Here is a 15,598-nt window from a genome sequence, read left to right as displayed (position 1 = left end):
GAATTCTCCAGGCAAGAATACTGGAGTGGGTAACCACTCCCTTCTCCAGGGGATCTTCTTGACCCAGGGATCAAACCCAGGTCTCATGGACTGCAGGCGGATTCTTTACTGTCTGAGAAACTGCAGTGGGCTTCATTTGATTACAAGGCACTTCCCAGTGGGGCCAGGGAGATCATTGCTATGTTTGGGGAAACCTCATTAAACAGACCTTCAGGGTGAACAGAACTGAGAAAGTACCTGACTCACCCAACACCACTAGGCTTCCCAACAATTTTCAATAGAGGGACATCTTCTAACACTTTTGTCTTCCCCTCCTGTTTTTAGAAAGTATTAAACATCAATAAAAATTAAAACTTGGTATCATCATCAACTCCAGAAGAGAATCCACAATCCATGAGCACTGAGTCTCCATGGATGGCCTTCTGAGCCCAGTTCCTGGTCCCCACACCCACAAGACGCATAGGGCTGGCCTCTCCTCTACCTGTGCTTTTCTTGCCACCACCCTTGGGGCTTCTCAACAGTGCTCTGGCTGGACAACAACAAACCACTGTACCCTGCCCCTGCCTTTTTTCCTCTTGACTCCAAGTCCTTTGATTATACTGGCCCTGATGCCTGCTCAGCTCTTTCCCTTTGTAATCAGCTCCCAGATACCCAGCCATTGTGACATAAGGCAGCCACACAGAGCTGTGTCTGTGGATTTAAATGCAATAGCACACAAAGGACATCCTTATAAGAAGCTGTACGTACATTCTCAACCCTCGTCCTATTCTGGCATTCCCTGGCACAAAGCCAGCAAAACCAGCACGTGAACTTAATGGAGGTGAGAAATGGGTACTCCAGCAGCCAAGGACAGGGACTGCACTATGGGTGACGTCAGCAAAGAATTTCACCAGCTGCTAAACCAACCACAGCCTCTGAGCACTACATAAGGGAAGTGCTCAGGAGGTTTCAAAGAGCTCGGCCCTGTCCGATACCTGGGAGACCACAGCAGAAGCAACTTTAGCCCAAGGCCCAGAGGGTCCCTGCCCCCAGTTTGGAGCCATTTTTTTCTCTACAGATAAAAAGCTGCCTGGGTCTATTTGTCCACAGGTGTCACCACGTTTTCAAAGGCAAAGAGATTTCAGCTGGGAGGGTGGCTTGGGAGGTATACTTTGGGTGCTGAAGTGCTGGTGTTTTAGGACATGTAGATAATTTATGAGAACAGAATGCTGGGATAGGTGAAGTCTAGAATTTCATGGCCAGTGGCTTTCACATCCATTGGCTCTTGAAAACCCTGCCTCTGCTTCCCCTCATACCAAATGCCTATCTGTTGAGGCTCCTTTTTACTTGAGTCATTACGTTACTGGCAGTGTGTTTATTAATAATTGCAATAATAGTGCTTGAAAGTGCCAGGCACAGTGCTAACGATACATTCTTTTTTAATCCAGAAAACACCTTTGATTGGGTATTATTTCCATTTTATACACGAGGAAAATGAGGCATCATGACAGGTTAAGTGCAGTGGTTATGAAGACAGACTTTGGGCTCAAATAGCCCGGGGTTTGGGCAGGTTACTAGGTACAATTCCAACTCACTTGGCTCTGATTATAGCACCTCCCTTTCAGGACTGTTGTGAGGATTTTGAGATAATGCATGTAAGCATTTAGCACAGTACCTGGCACATAGTTTTTATTGAATCCTGCTGGTAACCTGAACCCAGAGTTGTGTAACTCTGGAGACTGGTTCTCAGGCACTACACTGCCTTACCCTGTACACAGCCTGACTGTTCAAAGTCTAGACAGTGACCACATTCTCCTTCAGAGAGAAGTAGCCCAACCTTAACACCTGCCTACAGCAGCTGAGTGCTTCCCACTTCATTTAGAAAGCCAGCCTGATGAAACGAGGATGTAGACACGTTCCTGAATTCTCCCTTCCTAGTAGGAATGGTTTGCCTGAGCTCTTGCTCACCTCCTGCTGCCCCTGGTCTGATTTCCATGGGGAAGGAGGCCCTTTCCTCTTGTCCAGTGGTGCCGCCCTCCCTGTGACTTGACTCAGTGTTCCCCTCTGCTCTGCACACAGCTCAGGAACCTGCAGCACTCCTCTGGGCAAGTGGACGCGGTGGGGGCCAAGAGGAGTGGGAGAGAGACCTTCTCTCTAGCAGATGACAACACAGAGGGAAGGCCTACAAGTTTTCACTTATGTCCTTACATATAACAAGCCAGGGGCTTTGTGTTTCTTGCTTTCTTTAGAGTGATAACAGGGTAGATGGCAGGTGGCCACTTGGGGATAGATGATGGGTGTTGTTTCTCTTGGATTCTAGGTTAGCAAAGGATCACAGGGGTGACTCATGAATGGAGACTATGCACTACATTGAACGAAAACTATTTCTTTTTAGTTTTCTGAATGCAGACAGAGGAGTGGGGGAGGATATGTGTGAAGTAGACCATTCTTCATTGAAGAAATGGCATTGACAGGAGGAATCCATGAAGTTCTTGAGCAGATAGAATAATAATGACCTAGAACCACTGGCTTGACTGGACTTGTTTCCTGAGCGTTAGTGTGGAATGAAGACCAGTCCCAAGGGCCCATTGTGTTTAAGTGATAGTCCCTCCCTTTCAGTTAATTGATGAAGTAATGATTATGACAGGAAGCAGGAACATGGTTGTGGAGGGATGGTAAGCAGCTGCTGTGATGGACTTGTCCTGGGCCTGCCCTCCCACTCTTCTGGATGCATGCCTGAGAGCCCAGGTGAGTAAGGTCACTGCTGGTCAACCTGAAACGGTTAACGGACAGTGCTGGGAGGAACAGAAAGATGGAACCACCTTCAAACAGAAATAGGCAGTCAGCAGCTGCGACTGCACTCCTTGCTGAGAATGGGCCCATCTTCTGCAGGGAATGTGGGTAAGCAGGGTCCAGGACCAAGAGGAGGTAGGCCTGGATGAGCCTTAAATTAGGCTCATTATCCCCACTTGGTCCAAGCTCAGCACCCTGCATAGGTTGTGCCACAAGGCCCCCATCCAACAAGGGGAAACAAGTCAGGAGGTGGGGTGGGTAATCTCTTTAATAAGCAAAAGCAGGGTAACCGCATGGAGCGTGATCAAGGGAAAAGGAAGTTTGTTTTGACGAAGACAAGGGCAGAATAGTGCCCAAGAGTCAAACTCTCTCTTCAGAGCTGATGGTTTTTTCCAGACACTCTTTCAGAGCCCCTGCTGCAGAGAAGCATAGTAGGCTGGCCCATGGTTTGTGGTCTTGTGATGTGTACACAAGTCACCTAGACATCCTCCTCGTAGCCTTTTCTTCCCACCTTGACTGTGAAGAAGGCCCTTCCCTGGGCCTAAGGGAAACTATCCCCTCCACACTCCCCCCTTTCCTCAACACAGTCACAATGCACAAGAAAGGTGGGCACAACTTGAGTAACTCCCAAAACAAAAGGCAATGGTGCCTAAGATACCACTGACCCAAGAAGAAGTTTCAGGTGTGCCACATCTATTAGAATACTGCAAATCTACTTCCTTGGAAACCAACCTTGGGCAGGCTTCTTATGGAGCAAGGCCACTGCTTTCCAGTTTTCTAAGCAAGGACGTTCTTTGCCCTGAGTCAGTCACACACCCCTGACCCCCGGCAATGCCAGGGATGCTCCTGAGCTTGGTAGGGTCTCACTGACAGTCTGAGGATCTGAACTTAAGGATCCATTCGAATCAGTCTCCAGCTAACTCAGCTACTAGTTCACTCAAATCAAAGGGTCTGTTTAGTCTCTATTCAACTGTATTTTTGGAATTTCCTTATACAATATAAGTTACAGGATAAAAAGGTCAGTGGGGAAAAAATAAAATACCATAAATTGTTTCAAAGTTTACCTGTGTAAGGTTAAAAATTACATTTTGCCCCTTCTGAAAGAGACATTAGATTTCAAACCTACTAATTTCAAGTTCTCCCCAAGCCTTCAGCTTCCTCATCAGCAAAGTGCTCATGCCTTTCACCTGAGATAACTCAGAAAGCTATTGTGAGAATGCATTGAATTCAAATTGGAAAACAAAACAAAAATCTCTAAATAAGGGCTGCACAAAATCAAGTGGGAAACATAAAACCATACAGGGAAGAAACTGAATTCATGACAAGAGAGGGCATACAATTTGTCACATTTTATTTCTCACACACACAAAAAAATGGATCTAGAGCAAGTTATGCCACTCATTAAGATGTGCACAGCTGTGTGTTACAACAGTCTCTGGAAACTTGTCTGTTCAGTAGAAAGATTTTCAATAAATGGGAGAAAGAAAACCAACGTGCTATATAGACACAAGGTGGTGTCTGTCTCCTGGCTACTTCCTACGAAATTCCCCTATTTCACCAGGAAGTATGTGGGAAATCAGAAGAAAACAAAATCCTAGCTGACCCTCGGGCTCTCTGGATGGCAGCTCTGTTGAGCTTCCAGCTGCCATTTCCTGGAACCCTCATCAGCAGCCATGTCCACAGGTATGTGCCAGGCTCCCTGATCCCAAAGGTGGCCCTATTCAAAGGTGGCTCTCTGCTGCTAGGTCCCAGCTGAGATTTCCTGTCCCCAAGGACCCACCTATCTGCCCACAGTGGGGCACCATGAGACAGATGAAGTGCCATTCTATCTTTGGTTTGGGAAACCAAGTTCATTCTTCATTCAGAAAACTAGATTCATTACTCTACTCCACTCTAAGATTTATTGCAGAGGACAAGCATTTTAAGAAAAGTATTTAGAAAAGGCCTGCAAGCGCTTAATTTTTGCGTGCCCAGGACATGACTCAATACCTGCAAGCAGTCTCTGATACGTACACCTGCTCAGCCAGAATCATGGAATATGGGAACTAGACGACAGCTCAGAAAATGAGAACCCACAGAGTGATGTGTCCTGCCCAGTGTCACATGGCCAGCACTGAAAACACATGCAGGGGGCCTTAGACTTAAAAAAGAAAAGCCATTTACTGAAACGGAAATAAAAGTTCAGAAGAAAGAAGCTGCTGCATGTAGAAGGTCACACAGTGACTGTGAACAGAGACATCAAGAGGGGTCCGGCCTGTGCTGGACACCTCAGTGATTTGGGCTGGCTGCGAGCGTCCACAGATACAGTAAGGTTGCGATAAACACAAAGAAAAGCAGCGCCAGCCCAAGGTGCTGAAACAAGCTGTTACACCTCCGTTTGGCAATGAGAACCACCATGGCACAGAATAATGAAACACATTTGGGCGCCAATCTCTCTCTCCTCTACCCCTTTGCTTATTATCCTGACAAAGAATGTATATTCCAAAAGTCAACCTCACTCTTCTAATTAAAAGGAAAAAAATAAATAAATCACAATTTAAAAAGAAAAAGGTCCCGCTGTAAAATACAAACTACATTTAAACTGGTCACATTATACAAGTGAGCATTTAATCTTCAGAAGCTTCAAACCTCTGGGTTGGGTTATGCAGAGTTGTAAGCAGGACTTTGTGGTTTCAGTGAAGAAGTCATGGTACAATTGAAATCACTGTAAGAAATAAGTGATTTTTAAAGCACACACACAGATATACACTTGCCTTAAGAGTAATATATATATATATATTAATATATACAACACAGCAGCTACATGGGTGGTCAGCCAGGTCAAGGGCATGGGTGTGTGAACAAGAAGCCCTCTGCTCCCTGCCTAATGAGGAAGCCTCCAGAAAGGATTCAGCAGCAACAAGTCTATAGCACAAACGTGAACAGCATCATCCCTGAAAAGACCCAGTCAGCCAACTGCCCTACAGGAGCCACTTGAGCCTAAACCCTGTGGGAAAAGACCTAGTTACAGCACCCTACTGCATACACTTGAAATAGAACAGTGTGGCTTTCTTCCAGACTATTATAATTTTTCATGCCTTTTGAAAAAAATTAAAACTGAAACCTTCTTCAGTCTGTGATGAAGTGAGGTGAATCCATATCAAAAAGCAGAGCTCACAGTCCACAGGATTTCATGAACAGAATGCTTATCTGATTAATAAGCCTTCATCCTTCTTCCCTCAGAAGACAACCCTCCTGTAGCTCCAAGGCAGGGATTATTGAGAAGCCCAGGAAAAGCACTCCAGTAGTAAAGACATCCAAGCTGTGTACCTCTTCCCTGCTGGGGGTCAGCTACAAAGACAGTCGGTGGTGGGGGGCCTAAACTAGACAAACATAGATGAATGAGTGTCCACTCTGATCAGGCCCAGAAATGGAAGCCGCAGCTTAGGAGCTAGAAGCACCAAGCAGGCACTCCAGAGCCGGGCAACACTGTCTTCCAGGATGTTAAAAGCTTTGGTTTTAAAAACAAAAATTGACTTCTTTCCAACTCAAAGCTATAGGTTACTGACAACCCAAATCATAAGCATATGGACTGCATACACAGATTCTTTTTTAAATCCACAAATAGAAACACTGGTTTTAAAAAAAAAAAGTGAGTTGAAGCTTGTCTTTGTCCAGCTGGGCTTGCCTGGGAGCCCTGCCCCTCACTCAGCCCTATTTCTGCTCTCCTGGCCCTGGGTGGCCCCTATTTGTCCTCTGTGGCAGCTGTCAGCATCCCCTTGTCGGTCAGGTGAGACTTGAGCGTGTTGAAGATATGGAGTTGCTGATCTGGCCTCAAGGTCAGGAACTGCTGAACCAGCTTACTTGGGTTTGGGCCCCTGCAAAAGGATGAAGGAACAACACTGAGCAAAGCAGGAGCCAAGCAACATCAAGGGCCTGATTATTTCAGTGGCGGTTCCCTTACTGGATTCTCTACTAATGAAGGGTAGGGGACCTCAGAGAATCCATAACTAACAGCAACTGAAAACTGCATTCATATTTGGGATTTTTTCACTCAAACTGAGAAGCAGATGAAATTCTAAAATCCACCAACTTGGTTCGGATGGAAAGGTACTATACCTGATAAAACTAGCAATATACACGTTGACAAAGGTGGCCATCAGATACTGGCAGTCAAAGCGATCCATGATGCCTCCATGGCCAGGAATGGTATTGGCAAAGTCCTGTTAGAGGAAGGAAAGGATTGGTAAGCCTGGCTTCATCCAAGTCAAAGCCTTGTCTATGGTCACACCTCAGTGTCCGCCTACTATAGCTACTGCATGCTATAGCTGAGGGCAACAGTAAGTGAAAAGTATTGATTCAGGTGCTGAAGCTATAGTATACAATCTTATTAAATTATAAAATATCTCTTTTGAAGAAAGATTAACATAAAAGATTATCATAAAACTGAAATCCAACCACGGAATTTTCTTAGAAACAATGTATCTTCCTTTATCCTACTTAAATTCCATGCATGGGTGAAGAGCACACGCTAACAGTCAAGGTTCACAGCCTGGTATTTTGAAGCGGGTGGTAGTTGATGAGGTGAGACAGGAGGAGGAAGGCAGAGACGGTGAAAAGGGGCCTGGCTGGGAGACAACGAGAGGAACAAAAAGGGTTTTCCTACTTTGATTTTAAAGGCTCGTTTGAATCCACTAGCAAAGAACCCTCCGAAGGGGCCGATGAGCGAGGCAAAAGTAGAGAGGGCAATGCTGTGAATCTGGAAGGGGTACATCCGGACTGTTTTCTAAAAAGAACAAATGAAATCAGTTCAGATGCCTGCAAGCCCAGGCTTATTACTTGTTACTATAAAAAAAAAAAAAGACAAAAAAACCACCTCTTTATGAAACTATATCTCCCCCCTCCCCAAAATTAGAAAAAAGACTGGTTTAGGAGTTCTGTTTCTGCTAAATCTCTAATACACTGCTTAACAGAGGACATTAACATATTATGCATTCAGTCTACAGCAATATGTTTTGTTTGAAGTACATGAAGAAAATCCAGTCCTACAAGGATACATCATTGAAAAAAGGGATTATTTTAGCACTGTCTTTCCAGATAATTACAGGGATTCTTTTCTGATACTACACCAAAACTTGACAAGTGATAGGTTTCTAAAAGTTGGTGCAATGTGGAATTGAAATTCTATCAATAAGTTTTTTGTACTCTCACATTAAAATCCATTGGTCTGCATTGCACTTTGAATAGATCATTTTATCCATGCATGATTGTGTAACACCATGCACTGGCCATTTCAAAAACACTGGTTTATGAGTTACATAAACCTGCCATATGTAGATACATTTTGCCATACAATGTCAAAATGTCATATGTTAAAATCACCACAGATCCCATCAGAAAAGTCTTTTAAGTATTAAGAAGTTATCAAACTTACGTGGCAGGTATATACTCTCCAAAATTCTAATTTTTACTTGAAAACCAAATTTTATCATTGGTAACAGTTACTGTCAGTTGTTTTCTGGAAGTGACAAATCTCACTTAATTTCTTTTTCAAGAAAAATGTCTGCCAAAAACCTATATGAAAACCTACAGTTTCTCATTTCTTTTCAATTAAAATTTATGTCCCCATAAAAAAGCTGCCAGTACTGCTCAGAATTCAAACAGGTGCACACAAACTCTTCCTTTGGGTAAGCACGGTCCTGCAGCATTCAACAGAAGTATTTTATGTATACTTTCCATTTTGGCACCAGAGTATTAGGAGATGTATAGTCAAGGATCAAGATTTAATAAAGTTAATAATTTTCCTATTTCATCAAAGACACTGTTAAGATAAGCTGGATAGGTCTTCTTGTGAGTGTGTGGCATAATGAATCCGATGACAGTCCAGTTTGGTGCCACTGCCTCCACTCATACAAGGTGTCAGCAGGCTTACCCACCACTGCTTTTGCACCACCATGGCAAATGATGACAAAATGAAAAAGCAAATGATGTCATTATGTTATGAAGAAAACAACTGTGATCTCACAGATACCCTCAAGGCATCTCAGGGTGCCCCAGGAACCAAAAGCACACTTTCAGAACTCTGGTCTTAATAATTTGAGGTAGGAGGAAACATCTCCTCCTGTCCCCACCCTGAACTGACTTAAGCAATTCTCTTCCATCCTGGGGTTTACAGCTTTGGGGAGGGGAGAAGCTAGGTTTTTTGAGGGAAGGCAATGGTGGAGAGGGGGCTCTCTCTCTGTAGTCACTAACCAGCTGAGGATCATTCGCCCCATGTGAGTGGTACATACCCAGCCAATGATTGATTGGATCACCCCAGGAATGTTGTATTCCTGCAGCCGAAACAGGCCCGAGGGCTCACAGTCCACAGTGAAGCTGTTGGTATCATTGTTGTACTCCACAGGGCAGACAAAACATCTGTACCCAGACATCACATAGGACAGCTGAGGATGAGAACAGACAGACAAAGGAGACAAGTTCCAGCCATCTTGCCTGGGCAGTAGCCACCTGCTTAGGCCATGCTCCTCACAGTACCTAGCACCCTAATTGCAAGCTATGCACTAACTCAGAGGTTCATGTTTCACCGTATGTGTTATTTTACCTGAATTCTGGAAAAAACTGAAAAGGAGACTTACGGGCTACTGAGGCCTCACATGTACTTGCTCAAACAACCAGGTCCTGAATAAATCCAGGAAAGACCTAAAGGAATCTGAGCAATAACTATAAGAAGTTTTGTCCTATTTGGAGAACCTATGGTTCATTTTTCTCAGGATCTCTTCATTCGAAATTACAAGTGGTGAGGGGAACAGTATAGTGAGAGGGCGACAACCAAGAGGAAAGAAGCAGAAGACCACTAAATAGGTGAGTGAGTCTTGAAGGACAGCTAGACAACTCTGAAAAGGGGAGAGACTGACTTGAAGGTCAGAAGCAGGGAATGGTGCTCTAGAAAGGGGTGGTAAATCACTCACCTCCAGGCAAGGCACACACAGGAGAAAATCTGGGTTAGAATGGCATGTCCCACCTCACCTCTTACTCTCAGACAAAGTAACAAAAGCCTGACCATGAACGCCATCTCCTGAGTGTCACCAGGCCTCGTCAGCATGAGAGGAGTACAAGTTGTGCCTGGCCTCCGCTCCTCTACTGCCAAGACCCTGCTTGAAGCCTGGCAGACAAAGGGCAGCTAATGCTGCCCTGCCATGTTCACGCCCTGCTACAGGGCAAGGCTACCATTCAGCAGGACAGAGTCCTTGGCCTTGGGAGATGGGCTCTGAAGGTGGGTGGGAGGCCTCTACCCAACCCTCACCCAGCTGGGAGCCACTACCTACCAGAAGGCCAAAGACCACAGTAGCAAAGAAGCCCCCAATGAAGCCTTCCCAGGTCTTCTTCGGGGACAGCTGTGGACAGAGAGCAAGTTCTTAACAAAATGCATTTTGATAATTCTGGCTTTGGGAATAATGATTGTTTAAAGTCTTTCTACTATTTAAAAAACCTCATTCAATTAACCACTTCACTTTCTAAAATACCCCATTCTTGGTTTCCTTGTATAGCCTGAGAGCCCTCAGTGTCCTTTCTGTTTCAATTGGTCAAATAATTTAATTATAAAACAGTAAACTAATTAAATGACAACATTCAAATTCAGATCAAAGTCCCAAAAGTATACCTACACAGTCTATAAAATACTTTCTCTATCAGCTCTTTATTTTTTTCTGCATGAGTAATTGTTAAGTCTTCCTTTGGCTTTTCTCTTGAATCTAATTTATTACTAGCCTTTCTCCAGGATGACATGAAGATGTACATGCCATGCAGATCTCTTCTATCTCCCAAGCTGATCTACTTGAAAGCACTACCCTCGCCTCACGGTAATGGTCCATGTTAGGGTGATCCGTTTACCTTGATGAGTGGGGTCCGACCAAAGAAGAAGCCAAACATATAGGCCATGATGTCATTACAGATCACACAAGAAATGGGGACAATGAACCTAGGAAATTAAACCAGAGTAAGAATCAACTCTACCAAGATGATACTGCCAAAGTCCACAAAACAATGCTATTCATAAATTTCAGTACCAAAATAACCACATACTACTTATTACCCATTAAAGAATAAGTTTAAAATAAAAAAAAAAACAACCACCAAGTACCTGGCACACAGCAGCATTTGAATGTTTACTGAATGACTACTGAATAAATGGAGGTGGTATTCTATATAAAATGTCATGTTCTTTTTTCATTACAAAGTAATATAAAATTTTTAAGTATACAGAAAAGAAAAAATTAAAAATTGTCCTTCTTTCCCCTATTCCTATCTCCATTCTCCAAAATAACTACTTTTAATCATCTCTGACTCTTCTTCTTCTAGTAGTTACCTCCATTATTCTGTTACATTTATTATCTATTTCATAATTGTACTTTTTTTTTTTTTTTTTTACTGTTTATTACTAGCTCTAATGAGCCCAACTTTCCCCCAGGACTACGCAGACAGCAAGACCAAGATTTGATACGTAAGTGCATATGGCCAGATTTCTCCTCTGCCTCCTTCTGCTAGTGGTCTGATCATCCCTACCACAAAAAAAAGGGGGGACAGTTTCCACACTTGTACCATCTCTCTTCTCCTCACTCTCTGTTCTCTGACAATCACTTTTTAAAATTTTTAAAATTTCCTCTATAATTGAACATAATATACATAAATCCTAGCCCCTCAACTCGGAGAAGGCAATGGCACCCCACTCCAGTACTCTTGCCTGGAAAATCCCATGGTCAAAGGAGCCTGGTAGGCTGCAGTCCATGGGGTCGCTAAGAGTCAGACACTACTGAGCAACTTCACTTTCACTTTTCACTTTCATGCATTGGAGAAGGAAATGGCAACCCACTCCACTGTTCTTGCGTGGAGAATCCCAGGGACGGGGGAAACTGGTGGGATGCCATCTATGGGATCGCACAGAGTCTGACACAACTGAAGTGACTTAACAGCAGCCCCTCAACTACAGGCTTTATTTTTCTGACTCCCTGTTTGTTAAGGGAGAGATTTAAAGCACCTATATCCACCCAACCACCTCTATTATTTACTCTGTTGAGGCTTCCAGCACATATTCTCTGCTCTACAACTGTAATCAAGTCTTGAAGGTTCCATCTAAAAACCAATAATTAGAGATTTTAATATGATTCACTCTAGAACAAAGTGGTAGTCTAGCCCTAAAGATGAGAACTTAGCATGAGCCTCTCTTTGGAATTACTTAACAACACTCTGAAAGAGAGGAAGAGTATGCCTTCCCATTGTTTCAAACATAATAATGCCCTCACAGTATGCCATTATTATTGTTTTAAACATGATAATGCCTTAAGCCTCTAAAGAACCTCTTGATGAGGGTGAAGGAAGAGAGTGAAAAAACCGGCTTAAAACTCAATATTAACATTTAGATGAGCTAGTCTTTACATGGTCTAAGCTCTTTATATATTTTTACCAATTTATTCCTCAGGCAGTAGGTATTACAGCATCTTCACTCTGAGAACAGGAAACAAAGGCACGGTCTGGGATCTTAACCACAGTACTTTAGTATCTCTGCTGCTGTTGTCCAGTGGCTAAGTCATGACCAACTCTTTGCGACTGCAACATGCTAGGCTTTCCTGTCCTTCACTATCTCCTGGAGTTTGCTCAAACTCATGTCCATTGAGTCAGTGATGCCATCCAACCATTTCATTCTCTGTCACCCCCTTCTCCTCCTGTCCTCAATCTATCCCAGCATCAGGGTCTTTTCTAATGAGTTGGCTCTTCACATCAAGTGGCTTCAGCTTCAGCATCATCCTTCCAGTGAATATTCAGAGTTAATCTCCTTTAGGAAATCTGGTTTGATCTCCTTGTTGTCCAAGGGACTCTCAAGAGTCTTCTCCAGAACCACAGTTCAAAAGTTATCAATTCTTCAGTGCTCATCCTTCTTTATGGTCCAACTCTCACATCCATACATGACTACTGGAAAAACTATAGCTTTGACTACACAGACCGTTGTTGGTAAAGTGAAGTCTCTGCTTTTTAATATGCTGTCTAGGTTTGTCATAGCTTTTCTTCCAAGAAACAAATGTCTTTTAATTTCATGGCTGCAGTCACGGTCTACAGTGATTCTGGAGCCCAAAAAAATAAAGTCTGTCATTGTTTCCATTTTTTCTCCATCTATTTGCCATGAAGTGATGAGACTGGATGCCATGATCTTAGTTTTTTGAATACTGAGTTTTAAGCCAGCTTTTTCACCCTCCTCTTTCACCCTCATCAAGAGGCTTTACACACTAGGATATGTCTTCACATTTTCACTAAAAGCATAGCTTCTTCAGTCAACCTACTGATTTCTATCAATGGTGATAGATTTCTTGCTGAAATCATCGCATTTGCGGAATAAAATATACTAAGTATATTATTCTTTTGACACATTGCCAGATTCTATTTGCTATAGTTTACTTAGAATGGTATAGCTATAATCATGAACAAAAAAAAAAAATCAGTTTATCATTCTTGTTTCTCCCTGTGTTTTTATCAGCTTTAATACTAGGGTTAGATAAGACTCGCCAAAACTAGAGAAAGCCTGTGTGCAGTCATAAGTAAATAAATAAATACTCAGCTGCTATCACTGGTCATTTTTTCCAGGTGTGGATTCTTATGGACTTTTCAAAGCTCTTTTATAATTACTGATCTGTTCAAGTTTTCTTCTTTGTGACTCTTACTCAGTGTCCTCTTGCCAGGAAATGATTTTTTTCTTCTAGATTTTCATATTCGTTGCCATACAGTTGCACTGTCCTGGACTCTTTAAATATCCCTATACCTGTTGGTTTAGAACAGTGGTTCTTCAAGTGTAGGTCCTTACCAGCAGCATGAGCATCACCTGGGAATGTACTAGAAATGGAGTTCTCAGGCTTCACCCCATAGCTACTGAGGCAGAAAACCAAAAGTGGGGCCCAGCAATCCGTGTTGTAACTAGGCCTGCAGGGGCCGCTGATGTGCTCAGGTGAGAACTGCCAACTTAGCAACTGGGGTTTCTCAGTCCTATACATAAGAACACTCACAAAATAATAGGAAAAATGCCCCTCACTAACATCACTCACCAGATCATTCCTTCAAATAGGTTGTGGATAACAAGATGTGACTGTGTTACAACAATCAGTAATGTTACATGGGTCCAGCCAAACTGCAAAAGAAGATAAAGGATAAACTTTACCCATCAGTTTACCTTGAAAGGAACTTCAAATAACAGCTAATACCAAACAGAAAATTGTTGAGAAACAGGTAGGAAAGATATCTGTTTCTGTATCTGTCTTATTGGAAATGAAAAGCTACAGAACAGGCCTCGAGAAGAACTATGTTTCCCAGCTACAGTTCCCAACAAGAGGAGGGTGCATGTGGCCCACTAGTTAGTCCTTTTATGCTCCAAAAAGCCTGGGTACTTCTTGTTTTCTTAGTAAGTATTTACAGAGAGATTAGGACGCTCAGAGAGGGGGTGTTTTTAAGTTGAGGGAGCAATACAGCAGGTAGGATATCTATGGTCAATGTCTAAAGCTTCACCTAGAGCCTTACCTAGAGGCCACACTCAGATCCAGACGGGAGACACTGCTTAGGGTATATAACAGTGATTAGGTCTAGGTGGATAAGAAGCCACCAAACTTCACAGGGGATGCCTCTTTCACCCTCCAGGTTTCAGATGCACAAGAACAGACTACATTCCAAAGTTCTGATTTATCACAGAAAGGATGAGAGGCCTGTGGAGTTTCCACAGAATTTCACCTCTATCAAGAGTTTTGACACTGACATATTTTGACACTACCCTTACCATGTAGAACTGCAATCGATAATGCTTCTTGACCAGACTCAGCACAAACATGCAGAATCCTAGTTTGAGAAGGAAGGAAGAGAAAGGGCAAAATGAATCACAATTTATCTTTGTCCTAGTCATTTCCTTTAGCTGTGTCATATGGTCCTTTGCTAATTTCCTGGCAACAGCTAACCAGGGCACAAATCCATTGCCCAAGGGAATAAAACCAGTTGTTCAGATAGGCAGTCAGAAGGGAAAAATGACTACTTCAAGACAATCAAAGGAAGACAATATTTTAAAATTTTACAGATTACACTCAACTTAGGATACTGCTCACCAGCTAGAAATGTTTTGATTCTAGAACAGGGGCTGATAATGGTCAGGCCGGCTGCCAGTATTTTGTTGCTGTTACTAAACTCACGGGCACCCAAAGCAGGGCAACATTGCCCTAGCTGGTAGCTGAGTTATTAGCATGGCAACTCATCATTGAGGTTAGCTGCCTGTTTTTATAAACAAACTTTTATGAGAACACAGCCGTAACTATTTGTTTACATGTTATCCAGGGTTTCTTTTGTGCTACAATAGCAGAACTAAGGAGCTGCAGTAGAGACTCCACAGCTCCCAAAACCTGTAATATTATTTTCTGGACCTTAAGAAACCAATCTCTATCCTAAAGAACAGGTCTGGCAGAATGGGGATCCACATGGTATAAGGCCAAGGTCATCCTTGCATCTCTCTCCTACTAACCCACATGACTAAAACCTCTAGGAAGAAAACGGATTTTACCCACAAGTGTGCTGGGTCCCTCAAAAGTATCCCTGCCCAGAAGAGAGCATTTCACTGTTCTAGACCTCTGGCCTCCCTTTGTGGGACTGCTTCTAGGCTCTGAGGCATGCTTTCTGACTATCCTCAACACATCAGACCTCTCAGCAGTAGACTTCATATTCAGTAGCCAGGTATCATTCAGAGAGCCAAGTATCACTATCAAGTTGATGAAAAAATAGGTCAGATTGAAATTTAGGTCAGAGTCAGAACAAATTTCCCAATGCCTCAAAC

The 15,598-nt window shown here is 43.1% G+C and overlaps 1 protein-coding gene across 1 annotated transcript in view; it reads right to left on the bottom strand.

Annotated features, from left to right (window-relative positions):
- Positions 1 to 4,101: 4,101 nt before the first annotated feature.
- The window catches only part of CDS2 (CDP-diacylglycerol synthase (phosphatidate cytidylyltransferase) 2), a 56,826-nt gene continuing 45,329 nt past the window's right edge, over positions 4,102 to 15,598 (bottom strand). Inside the window, exons 6-13 of the mRNA XM_010836438.1 lie at positions 14,561 to 14,619; positions 13,839 to 13,921; positions 10,642 to 10,729; positions 10,077 to 10,145; positions 9,042 to 9,194; positions 7,418 to 7,537; positions 6,871 to 6,974; positions 4,102 to 6,629 (exon numbers count right to left, since the gene is read on the bottom strand). Coding sequence (XP_010834740.1) covers positions 6,497 to 6,629; positions 6,871 to 6,974; positions 7,418 to 7,537; positions 9,042 to 9,194; positions 10,077 to 10,145; positions 10,642 to 10,729; positions 13,839 to 13,921; positions 14,561 to 14,619 — 809 coding nt within the window. The 3' untranslated portion in view covers positions 4,102 to 6,496. The remainder of the gene's footprint in view (positions 6,630 to 6,870; positions 6,975 to 7,417; positions 7,538 to 9,041; positions 9,195 to 10,076; positions 10,146 to 10,641; positions 10,730 to 13,838; positions 13,922 to 14,560; positions 14,620 to 15,598) is intronic.

The sequence above is a fragment of the Bison bison genome, unplaced genomic scaffold (genome assembly GCF_000754665.1).
Source record: "Bison bison bison isolate TAMUID 2011002044 unplaced genomic scaffold, Bison_UMD1.0 scf7180017864063, whole genome shotgun sequence".
Taxonomy (NCBI): domain Eukaryota; kingdom Metazoa; phylum Chordata; class Mammalia; order Artiodactyla; family Bovidae; genus Bison; species Bison bison.
This window is presented reverse-complemented; position numbering and strand designations above follow the sequence as displayed.